A 26,991-nucleotide genomic window follows, 5' to 3' on the forward strand; every position below is an offset into this window, starting at 1 on the left:
TCGTCATTGCCCTTATCCTCACCCTCACTATCCACTCTTACAAACGCACCTATCTCAACTCCAAACTCTTTTCTTTCCTCCTCCTCCTCCTCCTCCTCCTCCTCCTCCTCCTCCTGCTCTTCTTTAACCAGGCATGGCTCCTCGCCTCTGGTGACTTCATCCCCTCCACAAGAATGTCCGGCTGCCTCTTCGCCTTCTTTCCCACACTCTCTTCGGGGTCGAACCTATTCCGTCTCCAAAGGCTTTGCTGATGCACCCTTGCAACCATTCGCCTGCAGCTCAAATCCCATCCTAAATTTCCTTCTTTGTCCGCCACAACTTCCGACCCTCGCTACAACCACCATTCACTTCCCTCTCATCACCACCTAACCGTCCCGCTCCTTCTACTTAGCTTCATTCTTCGCATAGGCAAACCCTTCGAGTCCCGGTCCGGTCTTTTCAGGTACTTGTGCCTTTTATATCTTCTCTGTATCTCCATCCTACCTCACGCCTTCCTTCCTGCCCCATTATCATTCTCCCAACATACTTTCATTCCAACTGTTGGCACTCGCCATGCTACAACACAGTGCTGACCTGCATTAGCGTATTTAGTGTTTGGTCTTCTTGTTCGAACGTCTGTCAATTCCTGTGAAGCACCTTGTCCAAATATGGCCAGCAACCCATCAGAACCCAAGAGCCCCTCACGTGACTTTTCTGGACCAATCGACGTCAGCTCAAGTATGAGCCCGACCGAGGAGAAGGGGGTTCCCTCAACCACCCCTAGTCCAGGAACTTCGTACTTTTCGATCCCAAAGGAGAGTGATCCTAAGGCTTCGGCGGCGGTATCGTCCCCGGTAGAAGTCGCGAAAGGCGCTCGTTCCGGTAAAGACTTGCTCCGTCGGCTGAGCCTAGTCGATTCCTCTGGCCTCGACACCCTCGACCTCGATCCTCGCACCTCCCATCCTGGCCTTCGTCTCAGTGGCAATATCATCAGCGCCACCTTCTGCATCCCCTACCAGCTTTGCTACGGCGCAAAAGGGCAATGGAGCTTGTCCCAACGACATGGCACATCCGCCCTTTTTGACTCTTTCGCCTACCTAGCTTCCGATAAAAGTCCTTGGAACCACACCTTGGTAGGCTGGACCGGCGAAATTCAAACCGCTCCTTATGCGCGCTCCGCTAGCATCATCACCTCTGATGCGGTCGCTAGCAATCCGGCCACTTCCCCTCCCACCAATGGCTCCTCCGTGCCAGTCAACAAGTCAACCGCTCCTTACCCCGTTAATGGGAGCTACCACGCCCAGCGAGAACCACACTCAGACCATCTCCGCATCTCCCACGCCGACAGAGATCGGGTAGAGAAACTTTTGTCCGTTCAGTCGACGGGCAAGATCCTACCCATCTTCCTTGGCGATGCTCCAGATGGCGAAGACGGTGACATGCTGTTCAAGAACCAAAGTCGCTGGCGTCGCTACGCTGAGCATGAACTCTACACGCTCTTCCACTATCGTCAACACGGCCCTGACGATGGAAGGGCCGAAAAGGTCTCATGGGCCGACTATGTGCACATGAATCAAACCTTTGCCGATCGCATCTTGCACGTCTATCAACCGGGCGATGTTGTTTGGATCCATGATTACCATCTAATGCTACTGCCAAGCATGCTTCGTCAGCGCATCCCCAACATTTACGTTGGTTTCTTCCTCCATATCCCCTTTCCCAGCAGCGAGTACATGCGATGTCTTCCCAGGAGAAAAGAGGTTCTGACCGGCGCGCTGGGATCCACCATGATCGGGTTCCAAGCGTTTAGCTTCTCCAGACATTTCAATTCTTGCTGTAAACGCATCCTTTCCTTCGAGTCCAGTTCTGCGGGAGTGGATGCATATGGCGCCCACGTCGCAGTTGACGTCTTCCCCATCGGCATCGACGTTGCTGCTGTCCAGAGGCAGGCTTTCCAGGATCCCGTCATCGAACAAAATATGGCCGCTCTGAGGAAACTCTATGCCGGCAAGAAGATTATTGTTGGCCGTGATCGACTCGATACCGTTCGTGGCGTCTCTCAGAAGCTCATGGCTTTTGAGATCTTCCTGGAGCGCTATCCTGAGTGGCGGGAAAAGGTAGTTCTTATCCAAGTCACCAGCCCTACCAGCGTCTTAGAGGATAAGGTCGACGGTGCCCATAAGGTGGAGCTCAAGATTTCCAACCTCATTTCTAGGATCAACGGCGAGTATGGCCACCTCAACTATTCACCTGTTCAACATTATCCTCAATACCTTTCGTCCCAAGAATATTTCGCCCTTCTTCGGGTGGCCGATGTCGGATTGATAACCAGCGTTCGCGATGGCATGAACACTACCAGTTTGGAATATATCATTTGCCAAAAAGAGAACTGCGGCCCATTGATCTTGTCCGAATTTTCTGGAACCGCAGCGAGCTTGGGAAATGCCATCCACATTAATCCCTGGGACCTAGGCGGCGTCGCTGAGGCTCTCAAACAAGCCCTCGAAATGCCCGAGGCCGCGAGAAAAAGCGACCATGAAAAAATGTATAACTATGTGACTACTCACACTGTGTCTTTCTGGGCCAACCAATTCCTCAAACGGCTGTTGACCAACCTAACTTCCTTTACACAAAGCGACCTGACCCCAGCGCTGGATCGAACAAGGATGATTCAGCGATACAATACGGCACGGAAACGACTGTTCATGTTTGATTACGATGGCACATTGACGCCGATCGTCAAGGACCCCAATGCTGCGATTCCGGCCGATCGCGTGTTGCGCACTCTGAAAGCGCTAGCGGCCGATCCACGAAATAATGTGTGGATCATCTCAGGCCGCGACGCAGCATTCTTAGAAGAGTGGATGGGACATATCTCGGAGCTGGGATTGTCTGCTGAGCATGGTTGCTTCCTTCGACGTCCTGGGGCCGACACGTGGGAGAATCTCGCCGAAAGCATGGACATGGGCTGGCAAAAGGATGTCATGGACGTGTTTTCCTATTACACCGAACGCACGCAGGGTTCCTGGATCGAAAGGAAGAGGGTGGCCCTCACGTGGCATTATCGACAGGCCGATCCCGACTTTGGTGAATTCCAAGCTCGTGAATGTCGCAAGGCCCTTGAGGAGAATGTCGTGAAAAAATGGGACGTTGAAGTCATGTCAGGAAAGGCCAATCTCGAAATCCGACCACAGTTTGTCAACAAGGGATTCATTGCTACAAGATTGATCAACGAGTATGGCTACGGAGGTGGCGAGGCACCCGAGTTTGTGCTATGTCTGGGCGACGACCAAACTGATGAAGGTAAGCATGTTTTTGCACTGATTTCCACCAACATCAACACCTCCGTGCTCCGCGAGGACCAGGTCCCATCATCTAGTGATGTAGTAACTGACTGGTCCAATAGACATGTTTCGAGCCCTCCTCAAGACAGATCTTCCCAAGGAGTCGATATTTGCATGCACAGTCGGAGCAAGCAGCAAGAGAACCCTAGCGACATGGCATCTTCTCGAGCCGAGTGATGTCATCGCCAGCATCGCAGCGTTGAACAAGCAAGAGAATCTGTAGGCAGCCTTCCCAACCAGGGGGTGGGCTTTGTCGACACAACGTCTACCTACGTAAGAGCTTTGTGACGAATTGCATGAATGACGACGATTAGACAAGTCAGGATCAATTTGGATGGACCGGGATAAATGGTTGGATAGAAACAAAAGACATATCTTGACACGCAAAAGATGTTTTGGATGTGGTTCCTTCGGGACTTCATTCATTCCATTTCTTGATCATGTGACGACCGCCTATCAAGCGGATGACCATGCCTCACCTCGTCCCAACTCGTTCCACCTCCAGATATCTGCGATCCCTCGAGAGCTATAGAGGCATGAAGACTCTACAGATCTGATTATGTAGCCCTCCCTTTGTTGAGTTTAATACTGTATATGATATGATAGGAGTGGAGGTTGTGATGGTCCAACCACCCTCTCGTGCGTCTCTTATCAATGTCAGCCTTCTCCGCACGTGTCACCCCTCTCCACCCTCTCCTCCTCCCGTCGTTCTCGCCGAACAAATCAAGAGTTTGGCGTCTCTGTGACCAGCACTACTTACTTACGGAGTACGAAGGACGGATAACTCGGCCTACGATGGGGCCAAGGGGGTTCTGTTTGCCTCCAACAGCCCAGCCCTATCTCCTTCAAAGATAACATGCAATAATACTTGCCCATGACTTGGACTCGTTGGGCGTGCAAGAGGGCGTGCGGGGATTCACTTACACTGAGAAAAATCCCCCCCCCCCCCGGGACGAACAAGAACCATTCAATGATATTATTGGACCCCGGAGCTTTTCCCGACTTGATAAATGGATTTTGGGTGTCTAAGTAGTTTGATGACTCCGTTTGTTAGCAGGTGGTTAAATTTGCGGTAAAGACATAACCATAGTCTGAACCCCTCTCTGAGAGAAAAACTCAACCTCATCAATCATCTACACATTCCTGACCTTGATAATCTTGTGTATCTTGATTGCATCGTGGAGTGAAGTTAGAAGAAGACCATCTTAAACACAACCTGACACTTTCACAGGGGTCTAGATACAACAAAAGGATCGTTCGTGTTTGGTTTCCCGGCATGTATACACACCCATACAATTCTTTCCAATTTCCCACGTATTGCAGCAACAGGTGTGCCACATCCAGGCAATCATGTCGGCACCGAAGGATATAGAGAAGAATGGTGGCCATCAACCTGGTACTGATAGCTATGACGCCACGAATACCATGACTACCACCAACACTATTCCAGAACCAGTCCCCGGCGAACCACTCGAGTTGAGTCCTTCGAAACATGCCGCTGGAAACTCATTTCTCTCAAGAACAATCTCGCGAGTACGCACCAAGGACAGTATCGATCCCGGTCCACCTCCAGACGGCGGTACCCATGCATGGTTCATGGCGTGTCTCGCCCATCTCGTCATTTTCAACATCTGGGGCCTGGTCAACAGTTTCGGCATTTTCCAAGTCTACTACGTCCAGGTAATGCAGATTGGAGATGAGAGTTCAGTGGCATGGATCGGCACGGTGCAGACGTTTGTGCTCTATCTTATAGGCACATTCTCAGGACGTGGTTTGGATGCCGGTTTCTTCAGCGTGCAGATGTGGGTTGGAAGTCTGCTTTATGTGCTAGGCATGTTTTTGTTGAGTCTGTGTACCACCTACTGGCAGGTTTTTCTCGCACAGGCCATTTGCATGGGAATTGGGTATGGCATGGTGTTTGTTCCGACTTTGGCGTTGACAAGTACATATTTCTTGAAAAGAAGGAGTATTGCATTGGCTATTGCGGTCACGGGGTCTTGTTCGGGTGGTTTAGTTTTCCCGGCCATCGCGGAAAGAATGTTGCCTAGAGCTGGATTTGGTTGGACAGTTCGTACAATGGCTTTTGTGATGCTGGTTTTAGCTATCATATCTGCGAGTTTTCTCAAGGTGAGTGACTGGCTGGCTGGTAGAAAGCAATATGGAGACCAACTGACCTTGCTCCTAGCCACGATTGCCACCTCGAAAGAGCGGCCCAATTGTCGAGTGGGCGGCGTTCAAGGAAGGCCCTTATGCTATTTACGTGTTGGGCGGGTTCTTGTACTTCTGGAGTGTGTACATTGGCTTTTACTTTGTGGGCAGTTTCGGCAGAGATGCGCTTGGGACAAGCCAGTCAACGAGTCTCAGTCTGATCATGGTGCTCAACGGAGTGGGTTTGGTTGGACGAGTGTTGCCCAACTATGCCGCACAGCAATGGTTCGGACCGCTCAACACCGTCATTCCCATCACCTTTGCGGCGTCCATTGTCTTGTTCAGTTGGATTGCCGTCAACACGGTGACAGGTCTTTGGATTTTCGCCACGTTTTATGGCTTGACGGCTGCAGGCATTCAGGGATTGTTTCCTGTCGTGCTGACCAGTCTGACGACTGATCAAAAGAAGGCGGGAGTGAGGGCTGGCATGGCTTTCAGCGTGGTGGTGAGTTTGTCAGATGCCTGGCCTCGACCGAAATCATATGCTTACTATCTTGTCCTAGGGATTTGCCGTACTCACCGGGGCCCCCATTGCAGGCGCGTTGATCGCCCATGGAGAAGGCTCATATTTTGGACTTCAGCTCTTCTCGGCGATAGTCATGTTGGCGGCTGCATGTGTACTGCTCTGGACACGATATGCGGTGGTGGGTTGGCATAAGGGGATGTTGTGATGCATTAAATAGCGATCGAGCGAGCGGTCTATTGGTTTGTCGGTTTGTCGGTCTGTTGTATATATGGGTGTTTGTGTTTATTATCAAATCTCTCAATCACATCAATTGTGATATCTTTCCAAAATGGTAATCTGTCACGTGATATACAAGGCTGTCACACATTTCCCACAGCCTTGTCATCGACCCTTTCTACTTCTTCTGATTGGCTGTGGAGGCGACCAGTGACAATCTCTCAAATTCCAGACACATGCAAACCTGCAACGAAGGCAACGCAACCCACGCATGAATCACTCTTCGCTCCCTCCAATCCTCGAATAGTCGCTGGGAATCCTTCTCTCTGACTCCTCCATACTCTGCCATAATCCCCTTCACCTCTTCTGCAACAATCTCTTCACTAAAGCGACCTGTATCCTCAAGTCGGTGAGTCCGGAATCTGCTCCGTCTACGTCATTCTTCCTCTCTTCTTTTGGGGTCGGTGCGCCAACAAAGAAATCCTTTCCCGCACCCACCAGAGGCAGAAGCAGAGCCAACCGCACCACTTCTGCTTGAGTCCTTAGCGACATCTTCTGCCACCGCTCTTTGTTCCACTGACGCACTCTGTCTTTTGTGATAAAATATACTGATTCCTGTCGCTCAGACCATTGCTATCCTCTCTATCAACTCACATAGACTGCGGCGCCTAGAATCTGTCACAGAGAACTGGTTGGCTCGATCGACACTGCATAGTACCCCACCAAGCAAGACCAGCAACAACCATCCCACCACAGGCACACTCGCCCCTCGAGCACACCTCCGCTCCTCTATCTTTGTCCTAAACAACACTCCAATTCTCTCCACACCTCTCATTCCCACCTATCGAACCCAGCATGGCACCTCGAGGCCGAGGAGGCAAATTCTCCAAGCCCTCACGAGGAGGTAAGTCGGACACCCCACGCCGTCTTCTTCTCCTCGACAGAGCCCTTTTAGTATTAAATAACTAAACTAACTCTCCTTCTTCTAGGCGGCAAGAAATTCTCACGAGACCTCCAACCGCTGGACAAAGATGGCAACCCGCTCGGAATGTGGCGGGACCCGAAAGACAAGATTGAGTCCTCGTCAGAGGAAGAAGAAGAATCCTCATCTGAAGAAGAAAGTTCAGAAGAGAGCGACAGACCCGCCGGCGGACCATCAGCTGTAGGTCCATCCAGCGGAGAATTGACACGAGAGCAACGCAAGGAACAAGCACGACTGCGCAAACAAGCGGCCATTGCCAAGAAGAACCAGAAAGCCGCGGCTGTGGGAGACATGCCGACAAGTTCAGAGGAGTCAGAGGACGACGACGACGATATGCCCGCGAACCCAAACCATACGCAAAAAGCCCGAAGCCAAGCACGTGTGGTTGCTGGTGCGGCAGACGAGCCGGCTAAGAAGAAGGGTGATGGCGAGAATCTTAGTCGTCGTGAGAGGGAGGCTATCGCCGCACAACAGGCTAAAGAGCGATATCAGAAACTGCATGCTGAGGGCAAGACTGATGAAGCGAAAGCAGATCTGGCTCGTCTGAAATTGATTCGCGAGCAGAGAGAACAGGCTGCCGCAAGGAAACTGGCCGAGAAGGAGGAGCGAGAGGCTGCGGAGAAGGAGAAGATGCAGAAAGAGGAGAAGAAGAGGCTCGCTGCGGCGGGAGATGCTGCTTCCTCCAAGAAGAAAGGTTCCAAGAGATAGACCTGTCACGAGCTGGAACGGGTGTATAGGGCATGCACAGAGTCTTGGGGCGAGTTGGAGATGCAGGTCATGATGTGAAGAGTCTTGTTGGACAAAGGATGCTTCACTGTGCTTTGACACCTGACTGTAGACATCTGCATAACGACCTGAACATGAACACTAACATTCCCCTGTCCCACCCCGTCAATCAATTCAACATATCTCGACTGTTGTACATGCTCGGCTTCAACTTGAATTCATTCCCACCGTCAATGTCGAGGTACGTGTAGGCATCGCATTTGTAGTAGATGGTTTTTGTGCCCATAAACCCCCCATTGCTGCCTTCGTCCCTCAACAATCCCAGAGTCTTCATGTTCTGCACCACCCGTCGCACATCGTCCTGATCACTAAAATCATGTGTGTAGATGCAAATCAGTCTCCGCATCTGGAGTTCATTTCTTGCGTTGCCACCATCTTCTATTGCCACCTTAGCTGACACACCTAACTTTCCATCCCACGTCGCATGTGCAACAATTGCCCACACCCGACCAACATCAGACGTTTCTGGGAACAGCATCCATTTGCCATGCAACACATGGTGTTCTTTGGCCACGCGAATGAGGTCCTGTTCAAGTTGGAGCCGATGTGGGCGTAACATGCGTGTAATAGCGCCGGCCGCTCTACTTGAATTGGAAGTTTGTACCTCTTCTACCCGTTGCCGGTAAGCATCGAGAATGTCGAATCCAGCTTGCTTGAACGCGGCCACATCGCCTGTATCAGTCTGATTGTGACTTGGTGACGGGGCTGGGTAGGGATTGGCGATCCAGATCCAAGACCCGTTCGTGCGCTGTGTTGTGACCGGGTCAAGACGTTTCAGGAAGGCCGCCACTGTCTCTGACAGTTGTTTGGCTGTGGGAATACCTTCATAATAGTTCTGTTGTTTTTTAGGCTCGGCCTGGCTGGCAACTGGAGATGTGGTGGGGGTGTCAAGGCACATAGGGCTGGTTTCCCGACCAGATGAATATTTGATGGCCATATCTCTTGTTTGACGAGTGTTGATTGTATTCGGTATCCCTTGGGAGTTTAACTTCGCGAACTTTGCTGGCGGGCTTGCGACAAGCATTCCCTGATCGTCTGGCTCTCTCCCACGTTTCCTCGGCACAATTCCTTGATCTTCTTTTGAATACGCTGCTAGCACTTGGATATTCCATTGATTTATGTCCCAGTGTCTCTTGGGGTCGTAAGCAGCGGCATATGTGGTATACCTTGATTTGACATTGGCATTGCCTTGATAAAGGTGAGTCACGCCCCATGAACAAAGGCAATTGGAGAAGCTTACCAACAAAGTCCGACTCATCACTGAAGAGATCATCGGGAATTGCAACAAGGCTATCATCTTCATTCATGGCGAGTGATAGTCTCTCCTGTGTTGGCCTGATTGTGCTTGTCCGCTATCCTGACACTATCGTAACCGACATTGAACAGATTGAAAGGATGTTGTAGAGGGGATGAAGACATTGCAGTTGTGAATCTCGCAGTTGATAAAGTGATCAGGTGATCAGGTGAGTGAGTGAATGAATGAATGGAAAGAACTGCTGCCTTGGCTTGTAGAACAGGGAAGGTGCGAGGCAGACGCGGTGAGGTAGGATCTAACCAGGAAAGAGCGACCAGGATCTGAAGCCAGGCTGAAACATGGAAGTTGAATTTCTACCACACACCAGACGGCCACATATGATGGATGTTGGCTAGAAGAACAACTCTCTGGCTATGGTACAATGTGAAGTATATATTGGTATATCCTATCTTGTAGTAATCCCCAATCCCTAGTCCCTAATAATAATAAGTGAGGCTTTACGATCCTCTGATATTGCCTTCCCATCACCGATAACTCCGCCTAATGCTAACTAGATAATCCGTTCGTTCTTTCTTTTGCACTGGCATATTAGCCTGTAGTGGTCTCAATTCCTTTCCCGTATTCTCCTTCTTCACATCTCCTCATGCATGGTGTACCCTTCACCAAAATAAGTGCAGCTCAACTCTGACACCAGCACTTTACCTCCGGATCCACAGGCCCAAAAGTCAATCTCATAAGACTTGTCTTTCTGGGTGTACAGCAACATACTTGATTGTCGATACTTCTTCTCTGGTCGTCGACCAAACTGTCGGCTGGCTGACATGGAGAACGAATTGCCGGAGCTGAAGTTGAATCCAGTAGTACTGTCCACCACCATTGGATCAAATTCCGGCGCCCGTGTCCTGGCGATGCATTCGTAATACACATTTGAATATCTCGGGGTCCATGTTCCCTTCATCCGTAGACACGAGCTTGCCGTTTCTTTGGGAAGTTGGAAGCTGACGTAGGGTGAGCAGTTTTCTGCGTCGACGTCTTGGGGATCTGACACAGTCGTCGCTGTAATGACCGTGGATGGATCGAGTAGAGCGAGGTCGATCAATGGTTCAAACACATGATAGTCAGCGGCCGGTGGGTGTGCCGTTGGGATACAACGTCCTGTTCTTGCGGGCGTCGGTGAGGTGAACAATGGCATGAGCGATGAAACGGGTGTTGTTGCAGATAGTGTTGAGGACGCAATTTTGCTGGCAAGCACACTCGTCATCAATGAGGACGGATTGGGCTTGGTTGCGGTGAGGCTGCTGAGAGCTGGAAGGGCTTGTTGCTGAGGGATATTCTCATTGAAGAGACGATATCTAGGATTTCCTGGTGTGTTCGGACCCGGTGTCAAGTAGAAATTCGGGGGCGCAGACGCAGCCTCCTTCTGTGATTTGACATGGTGGCGAGTGCAGTTGTGGCCCTTAGGAGAGGCAATCGAGGTCGCAGCCGGCTCAGTCACGGTGACAGTGACTGTTGCCTGAGTCGATTGAAATAGTTGAGATGCTGCTTGGAACAGAGAACAACCAAAGGTCAAGTCATCCTGGCGTAGGTCGCACTCGGTGCCGAATTCGGCCTCCAACTTCCGGCTCAACGACTCCGATGCCAGATATTGTGTACAGAATGTATTGGCCAAGTTAACATCGGCCAACAGTCGCGAATGCAGTAACTGAACATCACTAGATATGCTGATTAGCAATGTCAATCTCAAGTCTAGCAGTGCACTCACCAGGCAGGTTGTGCCAGACAACTGTGTAAAAGACTGGACAGCAACAGTAAAAGGGATATCGTATACATCGTCAATACCTCCTCCGTAGTATGTCAACGTCGTATAAAGAATGAGTAGAGTTGGACGAGGGCACGTTCCTCCTAGACAACTGGGAAAGTCGGTACTATTATACGGGATAGGGTTTTCTCCTGCCTTTGAGTTTACCTTCTGTCGGCTTGACTGGCGCACGTCTCATTGAATGTGAGGGACGTGCGTCTAGACAGAGGTCTGTGGATGAAAGCGCCGGGCTGGTTACTGTCGTTGCCATATCAGTGCTACGGTTTTGCGCGTGGTAGCTCTTTGACAGCGGTGACAGCTCGAGCCAGACGCGTCAGGACTAAGTGGTCCAAGCATAAGTACCCGAAGCCCGGATCACAGTGTCGCGTGCACATGTACTTCGTGGGCTTGTAGTTGAAGATTTCATTGTTGCTGTGCTCTGGCTTGATCATCGTCAACTGTAAGTATTTACCAGGTGGTTTGTGTTTAGCTTCATCACATTGTAGAGAAAAAGTCCTGCGCCCAAAGAGGATGTCCCTGTCCTCCTGATGTCAGAGAGCGTTCCATTGAAGGTCGGAGATTAAGGAGTGGTTTGACAGAGGCCCTGACAGCTGTTCCCAAGAGGAGCCACGTCTGTTGTTCCACCTCAGGCAGCCCCTTCCAGCCCCCTGACACGTGATAAGGCTGGGTTGAAATCACGGGCCTTAAACGCATTCAATGTCAAACAGTCAATGCACAACGTCTAAGGTCCCCACAAGGTTCACGTGCGAGAGACTTTTACTGGAGAGAGATTGTAATCTTTATCTCTGAAACATATGGCAACGCTGTTGATTGGAAAATTAGGGCTATTTAGTGCCCGTTCGAGCTTTGTGATACACTTGATGGCCAATGAATAAGTCCCTACGGTGTAGATGAAAGAAGAACGCCATTCGAACTACCAAGACATAATTGTCCATCACAGACCAGCTACATGAGTTCGACATCGCACTTCTGGGCCAATCAATTCTTGTACTGGATCGCCACCATCATCACAGGCTGACCACTCGACACGAGGACACCAGTCGTAGCTGGTTCAAGGATTGACGGAGAAGCTCGATCTGTATGATCAGAATCACACCAGAGCAAGCTCTGATAAACCTGGAACGTCAAATGAGCATCCGGATCAACTGTTCAAAATGTCTGGCATCATTCTAAATTGCTTAGTCGTGCTGTATCCGGCCACGTCGCTATTTGTCTGTATCCAGCTGCACTTGCCGGAATCATCCTCATAAACCTATGAGCATATCGAAAGCGAGGGTCGTTCTCATGCCCTGCCGGTCGTCGGCAGTACATGCAATCCGTGCTACTCTCGGCATACTGGCTGAACGGCAGGTCCCAATCAAAGTCGTTACACCCACACTTGGTGTGTTCGGATCGCTGGGATGAAGTACGATCGGTGGCTTCCATGAAGATGGCATTATAGTGTTCACATCGGGAAAAATAAACAAGTACCTCGAAGAGATCTGGCACCTCCAGGCCGAATCGAAAGTTCGGATTCTCCGTTTCCGAGTATTCGATAGTTTGGCGTTGATCCCATCTAAAGGCCGCGGAGTAGGTGACCACAGCCCTATCAAGCCGTCTCTCGGGTTCTTGACACATGACTGCGTGGTCAAACTCGTCCTGACGAACAACGAGGCAAGCCCCATGCGCGATACCACCAGGTTGGTCATTGTGGATGGTGTGCGTGTTCTGGGGACACCATGTATCCCTGTCCATGGAGAGTTCGTAAGAGCTCTTGAGTCCGGTGGAAACCACTTCTCGAGCTCGAATATTGGATTCAAGTGCATCATTCACATATTCGGCAAAATCGTCCTCATAGACTTCCGATTGCACATATTCTTCATAATTATCGCGGTTATACCCGTTTGTCTTAATCAGGATGAATGCAACTGCGTGTGTAAGGCAACTTGGACAGAGCCTGCGCATGGAATGGCCAATGGCATTAGGCTGCATATGCTCGGCATCGAGATCCTCTGTGCCGAGACATACTCGAAATGCCACATTGGTATGTCTGCAATGAGTGAAGTGGATTGTCTCGATGTAACACATAGTGAATCACGTCCGAACAGTTGATTTTGATTTAGAGGTGGAAGGATATCAATATATCATGCGTGATTTCAAGACCCCAACTCTGCATTGCCAGAGTTGAAGCCAACTTTATATAGATATGGTTCTACGCGTTTGTCAGCCTTTTCAGTGCGATGACCGCTCATTGGGGGAATCATCCAAACAGGACTCATCTAACGGTATGATGAACGTGGATTCATGCTTGTTGAACGAGAGCATAGTCAGCCACATCTCGGGAAGATTCTGCTTCGTTGGCAGATTGCCATGCTCGTGTTATAATACATGGTTTCAGAGTCGGAGACCACCCCAAGGACGAAGAGGCACAGATACAATAATGCCTCGTTCACAGTCATTGACGGTTATGAAGACTGAGTTTGAGTTGTGAGTTGTGAGTTTTGACGCTCGCATCAATGACCAAACCGACCAGCAGTTGACCCCGGGAGGACGTTTGACACAAACAGAGGAGAAAAATGACAAAGTTGTGTCGCAAAAGTAGTCGAACAAGAGACTTGTGTCATCAAATCTGGTGTTGATAAAGTCTCCTTTGCAGGAAGAAATGAGAGACGAGAACTGCGCGTTGGAAAAGAACGCCCACAGTAGTTGATATCTACGGTGGTGCATCAAGCACTTGACTGTCTTTGAGACTAGCTCAGCCTCGTCATGATGTTCCCATCAGTTCAGCCAGCCTTGCCTGGCAATGTCTCTCTAGATATTTGAAATCCTCTCCCTGATATTATGGGCATGTAGCTCAGCTGAATGAGTCTAATGCATTAGATCTAGCTCGGACAGTTTTGTGGAACGATTTCCTCAAGGTAGAGCTGATCCTTTGCCCTTCAGGAAAATCCAAGGTGAGGCAGAGACTTCAACCGCTACGAAATGCAAAGAACGAGTATTCTTTCATATGTGGACTTCACCTCGAATGACTCTTCAACTACTTCAATCTACGCTCGGATAAAAGAAATTCCAGGGTTCAACTTTTGAGACCCGTGAGGTGAAGGACACGAGGTGTCGAGTACTACCAGACCATAAAACATACCAATTCTACGGCTTCGTCCTATCCCACTATATCGAGTAAGTCTTTGTTCATATACTACAATACATGTCATCCCTCCACAATGGCCATCTCCAAACCCTCACTTACGGATCTGATAAAGAACCTGAAACTCATACTCCAAAGCCGCTATTCTGCGACAAAACAGAATTCACGCGATCGGCATCCTCTGTCGAAGATGGAACCTTCTGAGCCCCAAGACTATGTGACACGCACAGCCTTACAAGAGATCGACACTGTGGAAATCTCGCCCCTCCACCCCGAATACATGGTCATTGGCACATACTCGTTGGTCAAGACCTCAGAACCACGCGACTATGAAGCTCAAACCCGCAAAGGGACACTGCAAATCCTTCCCGTGTCATCGATCTTCAAACCCAAATATGCAGGCATGCTCCCCCCTTCTCTCGACAAGCTCGACTTTTCTTGCGCCATAGTCGACATCCACTTCCACCCTTCCGACCCCTCTCTCCTTGGTGCGGCCACCAGTATCGGCGAGATCCATTTCTTCCGCTTCATCAAACACGGCGATGTCCTTGGGCGCCGTGTCTTGGTTAGACTCATCCCTTTAGGAATCGCCAAGGTGGCCGAGGACGACCAGCATGGCCTGTCAGCGCTGGTCACACAATTCACCTGGTTACCCGACCTCAGCACTCACGGCATCAGAGATCTGAATGATTTCCAAAGGGTGGGTTTGGCATTCACAACATCCTTCGGCGACACCAAAATAGCCAGCCTCGAGATTCCAGCCATTAGAGACCTCAACGACCACCGTGTCAGCTCGACTAAACCTCCAGATGTACATTTCAAACGTGAGCAAGTCTCGCACCACGAACTCGAAGCTTGGACCGTATCCACCTTCCCTCTGGCTTCCACACACGACAACACCACATGTCTGGTCCTTAGCGGCGGCGACGACAGCGCGTTGCTTGCCGCTCAAGTGACACTACCTAACCTATCGTCTTCTCAATTCGACGAAGACCAGACCATCACAAGCAGCCCGCTCTGGAAAGAACGACGGACTCATACCGCAGGCGTGGTAGCCATCCTCCCCTTACCTCGAATCAGAACCACAACCTCATCACGAGGTGGACCAGAAACTGTCAAAGAAATCGTCCCACTAGTGACGGGCAGCTACGATGAAATATTGCGAGTCTTCGAGCTGGATCTCGTTACATTCCGCCCAACTCTCAAGACTGAGATATCCCTTTCAGGTGGCGTCTGGCGTCTCAAGGTGCTTGATCAATACTCAACACTGAGCCTGCACGGGGCCTCGAACGACGAGCATCTCATCGACAAGGATCAAAAAATTGGAATCGTCCATGATTCAGGGCGGCAAGATTCAGACCTGGGCAACGTCAAGCAGCACACTCTGATCCTAGCATCGCTGATGCACACAGGCGCTATGCTTCTACGCCTGACATACTCGCATCGCCCCTTGCCGGGAGAGGACGCGTGGACAGTGACTCCATTGACCAAGTTTCGCGCGGGCCATGAAAGTATGGTGTATTGCTGCGACGCGAGTCTTGAAGTAGACGACCAAGAACTGGGCGGCATGGGTTCGAATCCCAGTGAACCTCTGCGAGGGCAAGAGTCAGAAACTAGAGACAGCAACGGCAAAGGAAAGGACAAAGCCAGTCCAACGCTAGATGCGAACACACAACATCACAAAGGATCTCCCCCCATGTATACTGTGGTCAGCACGAGTTTCTACGACATGAAGATCTGTACTTGGAAATTCGTTGATGAGTATAAAGCAACCGTGAAACATAATGCGGCTGCTTCTGGTGTGAGAATAGGGAAATGAAGGGTTGGAATGGTTGCAGTGACGAACGGAGTTGCAATATTTGCCTACAGTGCATGGAAACTGACCTTCTTGGTCTTGTCTAGAGGCGAGAGTATGTTTAGAATTGTGGATGCATGACATCTGGGTGGACTCAAGAGCTGCAGTTCGCCTAATAGAAAATCAAAGAATAGATCGCTTTCTCAAAGATGTCGATCTGTAAGCTCGTGATCCTGAGCAAACTGGATGTCGAGCCCCTGGGGACTCAGAACATCATCTCAATTGCATCTATTCTAGGAGTACAGGTCTATGCATGGCGCAGCTTTCAATAGGAAGAGATGACGGTTACACAATCATCTCAAGGTCTCTCGCATACTCCACCATGTGATTGATAACCTCCTTTTGATCCCCTTGCTCGGCCTTCTTTGCGTCTTCCAATCCGGGGAAATATATCCGACCTTCCTCAATACTCCAACCTTGCTCGCTTGCAAACTCCAAAACGGCGCCTTCCGAGTCGAGGAACAGGAGATTTTTCGCCGAGGCAATAGGGAGAGACGCATAAGAGCGTGCAGCACAGCTGGCAATCTCTAGACGGATTGTGTTGATGAGGATCTGTGTGCGCCAGGCATTAGTAACAAGCATTGAAGAGACCTGCAGCAAACTTACAGTCGAGAACAAGGCAAACTCTTCTCCAGGCACGTCTCGTCCATTGGTTTTGCGCCACACCTGGTCATAACTACCTTCCATAAGACTTCGCTCCAACTCGATAGGATACTTGATGAATTGATCCTCCTCCACGGAACTAGAGCCATTTGCGCCTTCCGCCACAATCAGCGATTCCAGCAAGGTGTGGAACCCAGCATAGTCACTCTGGCTCAGCAGGAGCAGAAGATATAAGCCTGTGATCTTGGACCGATCTCGTGGCGGTGATTGCTGCAACCCCGGGAAGTCGTAGAAGGGTTGAAGTTGAGAATAATAGCGGACAAAGGATTCAGGGTCTTTGGAGCGGATGGAGAGCAAGGCGCCGGCTTCTAACACCGAGCGGGCGGTGGCAAGGGTCTGTATAGGTGTCTGGGAAGAAGGGATCAGGGCGTTCTGTTGCAACAGTGCCAGTTTGGCCTTTTGTAGTTGTGACTGGGCATGGCTCGAATCGCCGTGATTGAGGGACTGTTGAAGGCTGTTGAGAATGGCATCCAGTGAAGATGACTGGCCGCTAGTTGCTGAAGGCATCTTTGGGTCTAAGGAAGAAGGAAGGGGTGGGAGTCGCACTTGACGAGATGAAAGAGGCGTTGATGAGCCTCCCAGGTACTACCGCAGTCGTGGGCAGGTGGCCGCGAACCTAAGTCGAGCAGATGGTGATGAGATTTGGAAGAGGATTAGAAGTGATGGCAATCTCGCCGCAGTGTTCGAAGGCAAAAGACCGTCCAAACGACGAAGTTTGTACAGGAGTGGGTCAATCGTTTTCAAGAGGTTCTCTCAAGAGGTTGTAGGTCGAAGAAGTTGTTGGCTTGTCGTCAGGAAGTGATTGCGAGGCACAGAAGCGCCTGGCCTGCGCGTTCCTGCCCCGAGATGCCGCCATTGATGCAGACATGAGCTTAACCCTTTTGGGAACGATCGATCTCTCATCCACCACATACTCATATACAGTCATGATTGTCTAGTATTATCATTTAAATTCCCATTTGGTTGTAGATCCTGCACACGTCTACGATGGCATTACATTCAAGGTAGATTGTCAAATTTTAGACCTGGAGTGCTGTCAGTCGATATGGAGAGAGGCAGTAGCTAACTCATTTCACTTAATTGAGGGCCAGTCTCGAAATGCTGGTAGCCAAGTCCTAAAGTACGAGGTGCACACATTGTATAACTTGACTACCTTACCTAGAGAAAGGAAAAGTCCAACACGTAGCCAGGCTCGGAGCGGCTTATCAAGCAATTCTCATAGTTAGCATTCTGTGGACCAGAAATGCGAATCGGACGATATTGCTATTCTGATTTCTTTATCTAAGAGTAGAATCTGATATCGACCGCGACAGCGTAGCAGACATCGTCTTTTATTGCCGGCAGAGAGTTTGTCGGGGATACTATGGGCAGGAAAAGATCGTCGGATGCATGGATGTGCCCCAGCTGTTCAAAAAAAGACACTGCACCACCTCCATGTTACGCAGCCAGGGATATCATGAATAAGCCTTCAAAGATACTCCCCAAACTTTACTCGGCCTTCTCAGTCGTGGACTCTGGTGCCGCGCCACCTTCGGTCTCCTTGGGTTGTTCGCTTGATTGTCCCGCAGACTCTTGGGGTTCGGCCTCGGATGAAGTCCATAGGGTCTGCTCAATGTCAGTACGCGGGCTTGAACATCAGTACAAGTATCACTTACCAAGTTGTCTCTCAACAATTGCATGATCAATGTCGAGTCCTTGTAGCTTTCTTCACTGAGAGTGTCGAGCTCAGCAATGGCATCATCGAAAGCCTGCTTGGCCAGGTGGCACGCTTGGTCGGGAGAGTTGAGGATCTCGTAGTAGAAGACAGAGAAGTTCAGGGCGAGACCAAGGCGGATGGGGTGAGTGGGTGCGAGGTCAGTCTGAGCAACTTCAGTCGCGGCCTTATAGGCTTCCAACGACTTGTCGGCCGACTCCTTGCGCTTGTCGGCAGTAGCGAACTCAGCAAGGTATCGGTGATAGTCGCCTTTCCTGGAAGAAAGAATCAGTTTGTGTGGAAGGACCGTGGACAGTGAAACTCTTACATCTTGTGGTAGAAAACCTTGGATTCGCCGGTTTCAGCAGAGGCAATCAGGTGCTTGTCGAGAACCTCGAGGATGTCTTCGCAGATCTTGCCGAGCTCCTTCTCGATGGTGATACGGTAATCTTTGATGAGCTTGACCTGGGCCTCATTGCCTTTGGACTCTTCCTTTTGCTCGATGGATGTCACAATTCTCCAACTGGCACGGCGAGCACCAATGACGTTCTTGTAGGCAACCGAGAGGAGATTTCGTTCCTCCACCGAAAGTTCCTTGTCTGCCGAAGCAACAACCTTCATGTTCTCAACCATTTCTGTGTATAATGATCAGCACACAACCTTGTGGCAGGGGTTGCTGCGCTATTCACCTTCATACCGCTCAGCTTGCTCGGCAAGCTTTGCCAGGTAGACAGACTCTTCGACACCCATTTTGTGATTTGTTTTTGGCTAGGAAATGGAAAGGAGGGAAATCTAGTTGATGAATGGTTAGCCAGGGGTCCATCAAATTTGATAAACATTTGTGACGTCGGCGTGGAATTGAGAGCAGCAACGCATTTCAGATCATCACCGTCCGTGTCTATTATTCGTGATTGAACATAAGATCAATCGTTTTGCTTGATGAAACGTGCAATGAGTCCAACTTGAGCAAGAGTGATTTGATAGATCGCAGGTGGGATTGACGGAAACCTTGAGTTATTGTGTTGGGAACGATAGAATGAGAGCTGGTGATTGAGGATTACTGGAGACAACGAGACAGCTCACGCGATCAATCGATCCAAAACCCCAGGTCAACTTGTGACTGTTGCCATATGGATTGTGTGCGTGCGCTGCGCGGTGTGATGCTGAGGGATCGCAGCTGAGGACGTGGGGTTGATGTGGCCCCTTGTGTTGAAGGACGGGTTTTGAGGGGACAAGGAGCTTACCGTTGGGATCGGTGCGAGTGTTGAGGAAACTCGCAAAGGGTAGAGGATCTCTGATTGAGAGAGGCTGGATGTTGATGAAGGAGAGTTTGGTGTGGTGACCAAAGTGATTGGATTGAGGATTGAGGGAAAAGGAAGAGATTCAAGTTGCCAGTGTAAAAAGAACGCGGCAAGAGGCAGTGTGAATGGTGGAGTGGGCACTTGGGAAGGTACGCAACAAGGTGCAGGTGGGAGAGCCGAGTGAGTGGGAGTGTGGGAGAAAGGGACTTTAGAGGGGGAAGAGCAGGAATGACCATGGGCCATGCGGTAGCCCAGGGCTTCCTGTCTTCACGCCTGGGCTGAGTTGGTGGCTGCCAACCAACGGGGCAGTCACAACCCGCTGTGAGTGCAACCTTGGCTACGTCGTCCCGATAAGGTCAAGCGTCATCTCCTTCCGTCAATCCACAACAAGCAATGACAATCTGCCATCCAGTGCCAGTTGATACCAGAATGATGACTCTGAAACTTGAGACGGGTATTCGATAGCTAGGGCTAGATTACTGACTCAGCCTCATTTGTTTCACATTTGCATCTACATACATATTCCATCTACTCCGTAGACTTGCGTAAATTTCGACTCAACGTATAATCCTTTGAGTCACGTTACTCTCTTTAATTCCCTAGGACAAGACATGTAGGGTACTTCCCGGGTAATCAATTGAGTAATGCCACAGCGAATGAGATTTATCACGGCGTGACAAACAGTACACATGCCACGGATGCACTTTGACCAGATGAAGGACAGATAGACACTCACGACACTGAAGCCCAGCCAGACTTCCCCACCTTCTCTCCCAGAAGATAATGCCCCTCTAGTCACGTGCTATCACGTGATTTTGGTCAATTCGAGGGCAAGCTTCCCAAAGTTGTTTGTCTCCAACATCACATCATTAACCTCACTCAACCTCCACTTGTTCATCTCATTTCCTACACTACAGATCGATCACTCCTACTACCCAATCCACAGCCATGCTACGAACACAAGTTGTCAAGCTCGCCAGAGCTACTCCTTCGACACGGAGAGCATTTTCTGCCTCAGTATACCGTGCTGCTGAAGGCGATACTGGTGCTCCGAGATCCGGGGGTGTTGCCTCTAGGTCCGTACAGCTTCCGTGACGATACATACCCTAATGACTCCTTCGCTGACTGTCCTCCCTTCAGCGATGCCTTCACCCGCCGCGAGCAGGCCAGCGAAGCCAAATACATCCGAGAGAAAGAGATGGAAAGGTACAAAACACCTCCGTCCCACTATGTCTTGTTGTTTCTAGGCTGACATTTTCCCTCCAACAGCATCAAGAAGATCCGAGAAAAGCTCAAGGCACAACATAAGCACCTGAAGGACCTCGAGGCGCATTTGGATGAGCTGGAGTCGTCCAAAGGCGGTGAACAGTAGGCCAGGATGATCAACATTTGAGTCGACGTACTTGTTTCGATGGTGGCAACCATTGTCCACTGGCTGCCTCCGAATCAACGTCATGAGATTGCTTTACACAGGTCTATGAGGAATGGGGCTGAGTGCGTAGCAGCCTACCGCCCACAAATATAACGCTTGTACAAATCAGGATCAACCTGCAATGCCAATTGCGTTCTCCGCTCATCATGCTTGGGTACATCGACTAGTCTTAGCTAGTCGCTTGATCTTTATACAAAATGTCTTGAAACACACCATTGACTGATATCTGCTGGTCAACCATGGCCGCCCGTTTACTTTTACAAACTCATTATCCCGTTGCTTCTGGTGATCTCACCCTGATTCGCAAAAGATCACCTCCTTCCCATGTAGCTGCGGTAAAAGTCCTGAACGGTCGATCCACCAGCTCCATTGGCTGATCCATTGAGATAGCCCAGACCGTTCGCTGACTTCTGTGCCGCGGCAATTTTCTCCTGTAGAGCAACGCTACCTTGGTCAATCGCTTGTAATTGAAGCAAGTGTGAGTTCAAAATCTTGACGATTTGGGTAATCTGTGAACGATTAGCAATGAATGTAAAGGGAGACGCGCAAAATCTTACGGGTTCATCGGCTTTCCCGTTCTTGCTCAAACTAGCATTGGCCGCGTTGACGTCTTCGACCATGCTGCCCAAATCGCGTTCCATCTCTTCGAGGCGTTCGCTCAAGCGTTCCGCAAGTTTGTAGGTCCTTTCTCTCTCCTGATCCGGACCACCCATCTCGCTGGAGTTGACGTTGTCTTTTGCAAGCATCTCGTCAACCTCGCCTTCGTATTTCGAAAGCCAGCTTTCGAGTTCCGTTTGCTGGTTCTCCACAGCAGCAAGCTGCATATCAACGCTCATAGTTTGTCTCTCACAGGTTCGTGTCTTGACATATAATTTGTCAATCTTTGATGAATTGTCCACGATCAATTGATCCCAGCGTGCGATAGTCTCGGCGTGCTCCTTGAACTCTTTGGAATATCTCGTCATATCTGTTGCCCATCGAGTCAGGATCTCGTCCATGGTCTTGTTCCGTAGGCGGGATTGGGCAGGTGGTGGTGGTCCTGCAGTCGATGTTTGAGCCCCTCCTACACCTGACACCGCAAATGGCGAGGTGGTATTTGCAGTCGGAGCAGCGGAAGCCGGCTGGGAGCTCGGAGTTGTAGTTTTTGGCGCAAATAAGCCCCCCAAATTCGACGCCGACGTTGTTGTAGTCTGTTGGGCAGGAGTTGCAGATGGTCCGAAGGAGAAACCGCTTGTAGTTGTGGCGGTCGATGTCGCAGGCTGCGTGGCAGGCGTAGTCGCCGTTGGCTGAGACGGAAAACTGAATCCGCCAGACGATGCGGGAGCTGCTGATGTCGTTGGTTTGAGGAAGTTGAAGGGAGCGGCAGAAGTCGTTGCTGGAGCAGCAGCTGAAGCAGCAGAGGTGGTGGCTGTCGATGAAGGCGTTGCACCGCCTAGATTGAAGCCTGAACCCGAGGGTTTTGGTTTGTCGTTTTGAGCAGGATTTGGAGTAGAGGATGATGGCTGAGATGATCCACCTAGTGTGAAAGGAGAGCTGGCAGTATTTGCCGCCGGAGGTGCGGGTGCCGCAGGCTTCGCGAACAGACCGCCGGCACTTTGTGTGGGCTGAGGCGCACCGAAAAGCGAAGGTGCTGACGAAGTTGATGGCTGAGAAGGGGCAGCCGACGTCGCAGTGCCAGTTGTTGCAGTACTCGAAGCGGGTTGACCAAAGCTGAAGGGCGATTGGGCAGGGGCCGTGTTAGAAGGCTTGTCGGCAGCTTTATCTGCTGGTTTTGTAGAAGCAAAGCTGAAACCACCACTTGCCGGAGCTGGAGCCTGTGAACCGAACAGACTTGGTTGGGACGAAGTCGACGCCGGAGCAGTTGACTCTGCGGGCTTGCCAAAGCTAATGGTTGGTTTCTGAGCAGCCTCGGATGCCGGCTTCGCACCAAAAAGACCTCCGCCTCCGCCTCCGCCAGTACTTGCTCCAAAAGATGTAGCAGCAGGTGGAGGGCCTGCCGGTGTTGTGGAAGGGTTCTGTAGACCACCGAAGAGGCCACCACCAGTAGTAGATGCAGGGGTGGTTGAGCCAAATAAAGAGGGACCAGAGCTTGCTGGCGCTGAGGATTTGTCGGGAGTGCCTACATTTCCGAAGAGTGATTTTGGTGCCTCATTGGACTGCTTCTCATCGGCCTTGGGCCCGAACGAAAAGGTAGGCGTACTTGTCGAGGCCGGCGCAGGAGCGCCAAACAAGCTTTGCGCAGGTTTGTTCTCAGTTCCAGTTGCGGCAGGTTTACCAAAGCCGGAGAAGGAGAAACCAGTGCTTCCTGTGGTACCCGGGGCAGGCGTGCCCGCATTGCTTCCAAAAAGGCCACCTCCAGGGTTTGTGTTCTTGCTTGTGGACCCGAACAGACTCTGACCAGCAGCGCCGCTCGTTGATGGGGTGCCGAAGTTGAAACCAGACATATTGGCAGGTTCAGAGAGCGGCTGCGAGCTACGCAGAAGAAAAGGTTTCCGTAAGTGAGATTATGGAAATGGCATTAGAGGAGATGGAAAGGATGAGAGCAATGAGCAAGCGAATACTCGGAGTCTCAAGGAAGGGTGATGTTCCAATTGTGAGGACAGGGCGCAAGATGGCGGCACTGGCAAGAGGACAATGACCGTAAAGGCTCGGATAGGTGAGGTACAGACGTAGGAAAGTGAGCGATCTTGATGAAGGGCCGAAATGTCAGTTGTAAGTTTCAAGAGACTCTGTATGTAGTGATTGTCAATTAGCAAAACCAGACGCGCTCCAATATTTCACATAACGAGGCAGGCGCGGTCCAAGGAGCCAATGTGGCCCAAAATGGTAGGCAAGCCGACGAGGAAGGAGGAAGGGCGGACGGTCTGGAAGGAGCGAGGCGTAACAATACGGTACACATACAAAAGGGTAACACTGCATGAGTCTATACGAACCACCTCTCTTGATCCAATTGCCTTGTCCTACGATTGGTGCCACCATGCCTGGCATTCTTTCACACTGACTGCGCCTCCCTATGTTACTGACAATAGTCCGTCTTGACTTTTGTCCTTCTGATGGTTTCTCACCATCCCGAACTTTCATGACTGGACCCTGTCTGTATCCCTCGTTGAGCCAACATGTCCAGATCTCGCTCTCCTCATCTAGAAATTCCCAGGAAAAGCGTTGAGCTTGAAGACCCCGGTGCCCATGAACGTAAGGCTAGGTCCTACACTGACACCTTCAGTCTTGGCTGACCTTGGTAACAGTCTCCTCTGATGGCGAGGAATATTTCTCAGACGCCTCGGAAGGCCGAAGAAGATCGAGACCTGCAACACCAGCCTCTCCTATCCCAAGAACCCGAATAGAAAAGCTTGATGATGAACCCAGCTATGGCGAGGTCCCAGGAACTCCAGCCTACGACAAAAGAGCTCAAGATGCTGTACCCGATGAGGTTGAAATTGTCTCACCCCATCACCTGAGCAAGCGGTCATCCCAATACCTTGAACCTCCTACCACCCCCGGTGGCAGTGTCATTCCCCTCACTGTGGTGGAAAAGATCGACCCCGAAGAGACCAGCTACGGTGAAGAGCCAGGTACCGCGGCATACATTCAAAGACAAATGGATGCTGCGCCAGATGTTGTCTTGAAAAGCCCTCAGCCTGGAAAACGCCTGCTCTATGGGGATGGCAACGATGCACACGTGCATCACCGCTCATCTTCCAACTTTTCCATCCCAGAGACCATCATCACTCCAGTAGACGGTGCGCCCACTCATGGGGATGTCTTCGGCACGGCACCTCATCAGAAAAGAGCGTTGGACGCCTCACCAGACATTCGAGAGCCTCCAATTGAACCAGGTAAACCATCTGCGTAAAGAAGCACTAGGCGGATCATTGACGTGATCCAGCGACATCTACATCCACCTCATCACCTAAACATACAAGACGGAAATCTTCAGTCCACAATTCTCATGATACAAGTCAAGACAGACAAGACGATGACGACGACAACGATGGAAATGACTTTGGCGACGATTTTGATGACTTTGAAGAAGGTGCACAAGCGGGGGCTGATGATGACTTTGGCGACTTCGGTCAAGAGTTCCAGAAACCTGATACTGAAGCTGAAACTGCTGATGATGATCTCCACATCTCACCGCCTGTATCTACTTCACACTCCAATTCAATACCGACTAAAACATTTGTAAGTCTTGATGTCGTTCGTGTTCTCCCCCGTCGTGCTGATGGTCTCGTGTCAGCCCCTGATAGATGTCGAGACTTTATCCTCAGCTCCAGATCTTCCCGCCGCCACCCAGACACACTTCGACGCCATGTTTCCGTCGTCAACAACTCATCATTTGTCTTCTCTCTCACCTCCAGAACCAATCCCTGATTCTTCCCCAATATTTCCGTCAGACAGATCACGTTCCCTATGGAAACAACTCATAACACCACCACCTCTGCAACCACCAAACTGGACTCAATCTCGTATTCGACGACTGTTCCTGGTCAGTCTAGGTGTCCCTGTTGACCTGGACGAAATCCTTCCTCCTTCGAAACAGAAGAAGTTAGTCCTTCCTGACATCAACCTCGAACCTTCTCGGAAGTCTGAGTCAGACAAAGCTTTGGGATCTGTAGCCAGATTGAAGGCTGAGGCTGCAAATGATTCAACAGGCTCTGTGGATAGTACACAATCCGCCACCAAGGACCGTGCCGGAAGATCGAAGCGACCCAAGGGCCCCCCGGCACCTCCAGATCTAGACCTTGTAGCAGTCAAAAGGTTATGTGCCACAACCGATGAGAAGCTAGAAGGTTTTACAGAGGAGGAACTACAAGCCCATGTGAAGGAATTGCAAGCGACTTCCGAAAAGACTTCGGACACACTTGAATATTGGCTCAAGAAGAGAGACGGCCTGCGAAAAGAGAAAGAGGCATTTGAAGGAGTGATTGAAAATCTAGTCAGGCACGCGAGGAGAGTGAGAAAATAAAGTCCGGTTCCCTCGCGTGCTTTGACATCAACAATGTGATGACACGAGATTAACGATTGGGTTGGAAAACGATTGCCAGGAATTGTGTCAGATCGTCCTTGCAGAAGGCCGCCTGACATGCATCAGCTGCAAACCCCTCCTGGGGCGACAAGCCAGCGTTGTTGCCAGAGAGCAACATTCCATTCTGAGGATGAGGACATCTCAATAAGTTGGCAGTTGGAGGAGGTGGAGGTTTACAAGAAGTCAGCTTTTCTGCATGGCGCTGTACAGTGTCGATCAGTCTACGGCTATTGATGAAAGGCCATACGGAACATGGGCTAAGAACATTGAATTCAAGCAGAGGTTGGGCCTGATAGTCAACCTCACTTATGATTGCTAACAGGAGGGGGTATTAAACCTGTAGAATACCATTGTGTAACAAAATAGTTGGGCAACACGATCCACCAAAGATCTTGGTCTCAAGGCCTATGGCGGTGAACTATGAGCGATGAATGTAAGCTGTAAGCTGTAACGTGTTCTCCCTTCTATGGATGGACATGAATCCCCCAGTGAAGCGTTGAACATCCGATTCTGGAAAACGAGGCTAAACAACTCCGCTGAGGCCAAGAAATGAGCGCCTCTGTTGGCCGTGTTGGTCACATCATCCGAAGTCGATCAGAAGGGCAAGTAGTCGTAGTACATACATACATAGGTACTCGTAATGGCAGAGGTAGGAAACACCACCGCCAATACCAACGAGTTTTCCTTTGCTGGTTGGTATGTATGCACAACCCCACCAGGAAAATCCAAGAGACTAGGTATTATCTATTTGAGAAACCATCGACAAACCCCCCCTCTCATTCCCGGAAAAAGGCTTCCCAGGCGTGTCACGAAGTCAACACAATATTTCCGTATTTGGACAG

The 26,991-nt window shown here is 50.4% G+C and overlaps 12 protein-coding genes across 16 annotated transcripts; 6 read left to right on the forward strand and 6 right to left on the reverse strand.

The window, feature by feature from the left end:
- The first annotated feature begins 95 nt into the window (after window positions 1-95).
- Window positions 96-3,714, forward strand: PV10_00598. Of its 2 annotated transcripts, XM_016364703.1 has the most exons (3): window positions 96-442; window positions 583-3,282; window positions 3,386-3,714. In XM_016364703.1, the coding sequence occupies exons 2-3, from the start codon at window positions 648-650 to the stop codon at window positions 3,544-3,546; spliced, it is 2,796 nt and encodes a 931-aa protein (XP_016228352.1). In that variant the 5' UTR covers window positions 96-442; window positions 583-647; the 3' UTR covers window positions 3,547-3,714. The 2 variants fall into 2 exon arrangements, with proteins under 2 accessions (XP_016228352.1, XP_016228351.1); XM_016364702.1 differs by having other exon boundaries at window positions 96-3,282.
- A 653-nt stretch (window positions 3,715-4,367) lies between these two features.
- On the forward strand, window positions 4,368-6,349 carry PV10_00599. Of its 2 annotated transcripts, XM_016364705.1 has the most exons (3): window positions 4,368-5,450; window positions 5,509-5,976; window positions 6,035-6,349. In XM_016364705.1, exons 1-3 carry the CDS (start codon window positions 4,674-4,676, stop codon window positions 6,200-6,202), a joined length of 1,413 nt encoding a protein of 470 aa, XP_016228354.1. In that variant the 5' UTR covers window positions 4,368-4,673; the 3' UTR covers window positions 6,203-6,349. The 2 variants fall into 2 exon arrangements, with proteins under 2 accessions (XP_016228354.1, XP_016228353.1); XM_016364704.1 differs by having other exon boundaries at window positions 5,509-6,349.
- Window positions 6,350-6,487: 138 nt separating this feature from the next.
- Window positions 6,488-8,115, forward strand: PV10_00600. Of its 2 annotated transcripts, XM_016364707.1 has the most exons (3): window positions 6,488-6,622; window positions 6,840-7,117; window positions 7,203-8,115. In XM_016364707.1, exons 2-3 carry the CDS (start codon window positions 7,069-7,071, stop codon window positions 7,901-7,903), a joined length of 750 nt encoding a protein of 249 aa, XP_016228356.1. In that variant the 5' UTR covers window positions 6,488-6,622; window positions 6,840-7,068; the 3' UTR covers window positions 7,904-8,115. The 2 variants fall into 2 exon arrangements, with proteins under 2 accessions (XP_016228356.1, XP_016228355.1); XM_016364706.1 differs by having other exon boundaries at window positions 6,488-7,117.
- PV10_00601 (uncharacterized protein) lies at window positions 8,091-9,288 on the reverse strand (the record flags this gene model as incomplete). Its single annotated transcript, XM_016364708.1, has 2 exons — window positions 8,091-9,169; window positions 9,222-9,288. The coding sequence occupies 2 exons, from the start codon at window positions 9,286-9,288 to the stop codon at window positions 8,091-8,093; spliced, it is 1,146 nt and encodes a 381-aa protein (XP_016228357.1).
- A 342-nt stretch (window positions 9,289-9,630) lies between these two features.
- PV10_00602 (uncharacterized protein) lies at window positions 9,631-11,560 on the reverse strand. The gene is made up of 2 exons (XM_016364709.1): window positions 10,999-11,560; window positions 9,631-10,948 (listed from the first exon to the last, which is right to left on the reverse strand). The coding sequence occupies exons 1-2, from the start codon at window positions 11,064-11,066 to the stop codon at window positions 9,868-9,870; spliced, it is 1,149 nt and encodes a 382-aa protein (XP_016228358.1). The 5' UTR covers window positions 11,067-11,560; the 3' UTR covers window positions 9,631-9,867.
- A 659-nt stretch (window positions 11,561-12,219) lies between these two features.
- Window positions 12,220-13,678, reverse strand: PV10_00603 (uncharacterized protein; the record flags this gene model as incomplete). Its single annotated transcript, XM_016364710.1, has 2 exons — window positions 13,305-13,678; window positions 12,220-13,246 (listed from the first exon to the last, which is right to left on the reverse strand). Exon 2 carries the CDS (start codon window positions 13,120-13,122, stop codon window positions 12,220-12,222), a length of 903 nt encoding a protein of 300 aa, XP_016228359.1. The 5' UTR covers window positions 13,123-13,246; window positions 13,305-13,678.
- Window positions 13,679-14,255: 577 nt separating this feature from the next.
- On the forward strand, window positions 14,256-16,043 carry PV10_00604 (uncharacterized protein; the record flags this gene model as incomplete). Its single annotated transcript, XM_016364711.1, has 1 exon — window positions 14,256-16,043. One exon carries the CDS (start codon window positions 14,256-14,258, stop codon window positions 15,996-15,998), a length of 1,743 nt encoding a protein of 580 aa, XP_016228360.1. The 3' UTR covers window positions 15,999-16,043.
- A 60-nt stretch (window positions 16,044-16,103) lies between these two features.
- PV10_00605 (uncharacterized protein) lies at window positions 16,104-17,496 on the reverse strand. Its single transcript, XM_016364712.1, has 2 exons — window positions 16,641-17,496; window positions 16,104-16,586 (listed from the first exon to the last, which is right to left on the reverse strand). The coding sequence occupies exons 1-2, from the start codon at window positions 17,202-17,204 to the stop codon at window positions 16,320-16,322; spliced, it is 831 nt and encodes a 276-aa protein (XP_016228361.1). The 5' UTR covers window positions 17,205-17,496; the 3' UTR covers window positions 16,104-16,319.
- Window positions 17,497-17,864: 368 nt separating this feature from the next.
- Window positions 17,865-19,916, reverse strand: PV10_00606. 2 transcript variants are annotated; one of them, XM_016364714.1, is made up of 5 exons: window positions 19,635-19,916; window positions 19,080-19,182; window positions 18,719-19,025; window positions 18,353-18,665; window positions 17,865-18,302 (listed from the first exon to the last, which is right to left on the reverse strand). In XM_016364714.1, the coding sequence occupies exons 2-5, from the start codon at window positions 19,138-19,140 to the stop codon at window positions 18,186-18,188; spliced, it is 798 nt and encodes a 265-aa protein (XP_016228363.1). In that variant the 5' UTR covers window positions 19,141-19,182; window positions 19,635-19,916; the 3' UTR covers window positions 17,865-18,185. The 2 variants fall into 2 exon arrangements, with proteins under 2 accessions (XP_016228363.1, XP_016228362.1); XM_016364713.1 differs by having other exon boundaries at window positions 19,080-19,916.
- Window positions 19,917-20,271: 355 nt separating this feature from the next.
- On the forward strand, window positions 20,272-21,371 carry PV10_00607 (uncharacterized protein). Its single transcript, XM_016364715.1, has 3 exons — window positions 20,272-20,767; window positions 20,832-20,897; window positions 20,961-21,371. Exons 1-3 carry the CDS (start codon window positions 20,640-20,642, stop codon window positions 21,061-21,063), a joined length of 297 nt encoding a protein of 98 aa, XP_016228364.1. The 5' UTR covers window positions 20,272-20,639; the 3' UTR covers window positions 21,064-21,371.
- PV10_00608 (uncharacterized protein) lies at window positions 21,136-23,862 on the reverse strand. The gene is made up of 2 exons (XM_016364716.1): window positions 21,681-23,862; window positions 21,136-21,632 (listed from the first exon to the last, which is right to left on the reverse strand). Exons 1-2 carry the CDS (start codon window positions 23,565-23,567, stop codon window positions 21,435-21,437), a joined length of 2,085 nt encoding a protein of 694 aa, XP_016228365.1. The 5' UTR covers window positions 23,568-23,862; the 3' UTR covers window positions 21,136-21,434.
- A 208-nt stretch (window positions 23,863-24,070) lies between these two features.
- PV10_00609 (uncharacterized protein) lies at window positions 24,071-26,089 on the forward strand (the record flags this gene model as incomplete). The annotated part of the gene is made up of 4 exons (XM_016364717.1): window positions 24,071-24,315; window positions 24,369-24,959; window positions 25,010-25,305; window positions 25,361-26,089. The coding sequence occupies exons 1-4, from the start codon at window positions 24,240-24,242 to the stop codon at window positions 26,087-26,089; spliced, it is 1,692 nt and encodes a 563-aa protein (XP_016228366.1). The 5' UTR covers window positions 24,071-24,239.
- Window positions 26,090-26,991: the final 902 nt, after the last annotated feature.

Source organism: Exophiala mesophila (assembly GCF_000836275.1).
Source record: "Exophiala mesophila strain CBS 40295 unplaced genomic scaffold supercont1.1, whole genome shotgun sequence".
NCBI classification, from domain to species: domain Eukaryota; kingdom Fungi; phylum Ascomycota; class Eurotiomycetes; order Chaetothyriales; family Herpotrichiellaceae; genus Exophiala; species Exophiala mesophila.

Bases quoted from the DNA above. Each gene is read 5' to 3' on its own strand.
- PV10_00598 (XM_016364702.1), top strand. From the start codon at position 648: ATGGCCAGCAACCCATCAGAACCCAAGAGCCCCTCACGTGACTTTTCT. The intron at 3,283-3,385 runs GTAAGCATGTTT...CTGGTCCAATAG, and splicing joins CGACGACCAAACTGATGAAG to ACATGTTTCGAGCCCTCCTC.
- PV10_00599 (XM_016364704.1), top strand. From the start codon at position 4,674: ATGTCGGCACCGAAGGATATAGAGAAGAATGGTGGCCATCAACCTGGT. The intron at 5,451-5,508 runs GTGAGTGACTGG...CCTTGCTCCTAG, and splicing joins TATCTGCGAGTTTTCTCAAG to CCACGATTGCCACCTCGAAA.
- PV10_00600 (XM_016364706.1), top strand. From the start codon at position 7,069: ATGGCACCTCGAGGCCGAGGAGGCAAATTCTCCAAGCCCTCACGAGGA. The intron at 7,118-7,202 runs GTAAGTCGGACA...TCCTTCTTCTAG, and splicing joins CTCCAAGCCCTCACGAGGAG to GCGGCAAGAAATTCTCACGA.
- PV10_00602 (XM_016364709.1), bottom strand. From the start codon at position 11,066: ATGTATACGATATCCCTTTTACTGTTGCTGTCCAGTCTTTTACACAGT. The intron at 10,949-10,998 runs GTGAGTGCACTG...CAGCATATCTAG, and splicing joins TGTCTGGCACAACCTGCCTG to TGATGTTCAGTTACTGCATT.
- PV10_00605 (XM_016364712.1), bottom strand. From the start codon at position 17,204: ATGCCTTCAGCAACTAGCGGCCAGTCATCTTCACTGGATGCCATTCTC. The intron at 16,587-16,640 runs GTAAGTTTGCTG...TGGCGCACACAG, and splicing joins AGTTTGCCTTGTTCTCGACT to ATCCTCATCAACACAATCCG.
- PV10_00606 (XM_016364714.1), bottom strand. From the start codon at position 19,140: ATGGGTGTCGAAGAGTCTGTCTACCTGGCAAAGCTTGCCGAGCAAGCT. The intron at 19,026-19,079 runs GTGAATAGCGCA...CATTATACACAG, and splicing joins GCAAGCTGAGCGGTATGAAG to AAATGGTTGAGAACATGAAG. The intron at 18,303-18,352 runs GTAAGTGATACT...GACATTGAGCAG, and splicing joins AATTGTTGAGAGACAACTTG to ACCCTATGGACTTCATCCGA.
- PV10_00607 (XM_016364715.1), top strand. From the start codon at position 20,640: ATGCTACGAACACAAGTTGTCAAGCTCGCCAGAGCTACTCCTTCGACA. The intron at 20,768-20,831 runs GTCCGTACAGCT...TCCTCCCTTCAG, and splicing joins TCCGGGGGTGTTGCCTCTAG to CGATGCCTTCACCCGCCGCG. The intron at 20,898-20,960 runs GTACAAAACACC...TCCCTCCAACAG, and splicing joins CGAGAGAAAGAGATGGAAAG to CATCAAGAAGATCCGAGAAA.
- PV10_00608 (XM_016364716.1), bottom strand. From the start codon at position 23,567: ATGTCTGGTTTCAACTTCGGCACCCCATCAACGAGCGGCGCTGCTGGT. The intron at 21,633-21,680 runs GTAAGATTTTGC...AATCGTTCACAG, and splicing joins ACGGGAAAGCCGATGAACCC to ATTACCCAAATCGTCAAGAT.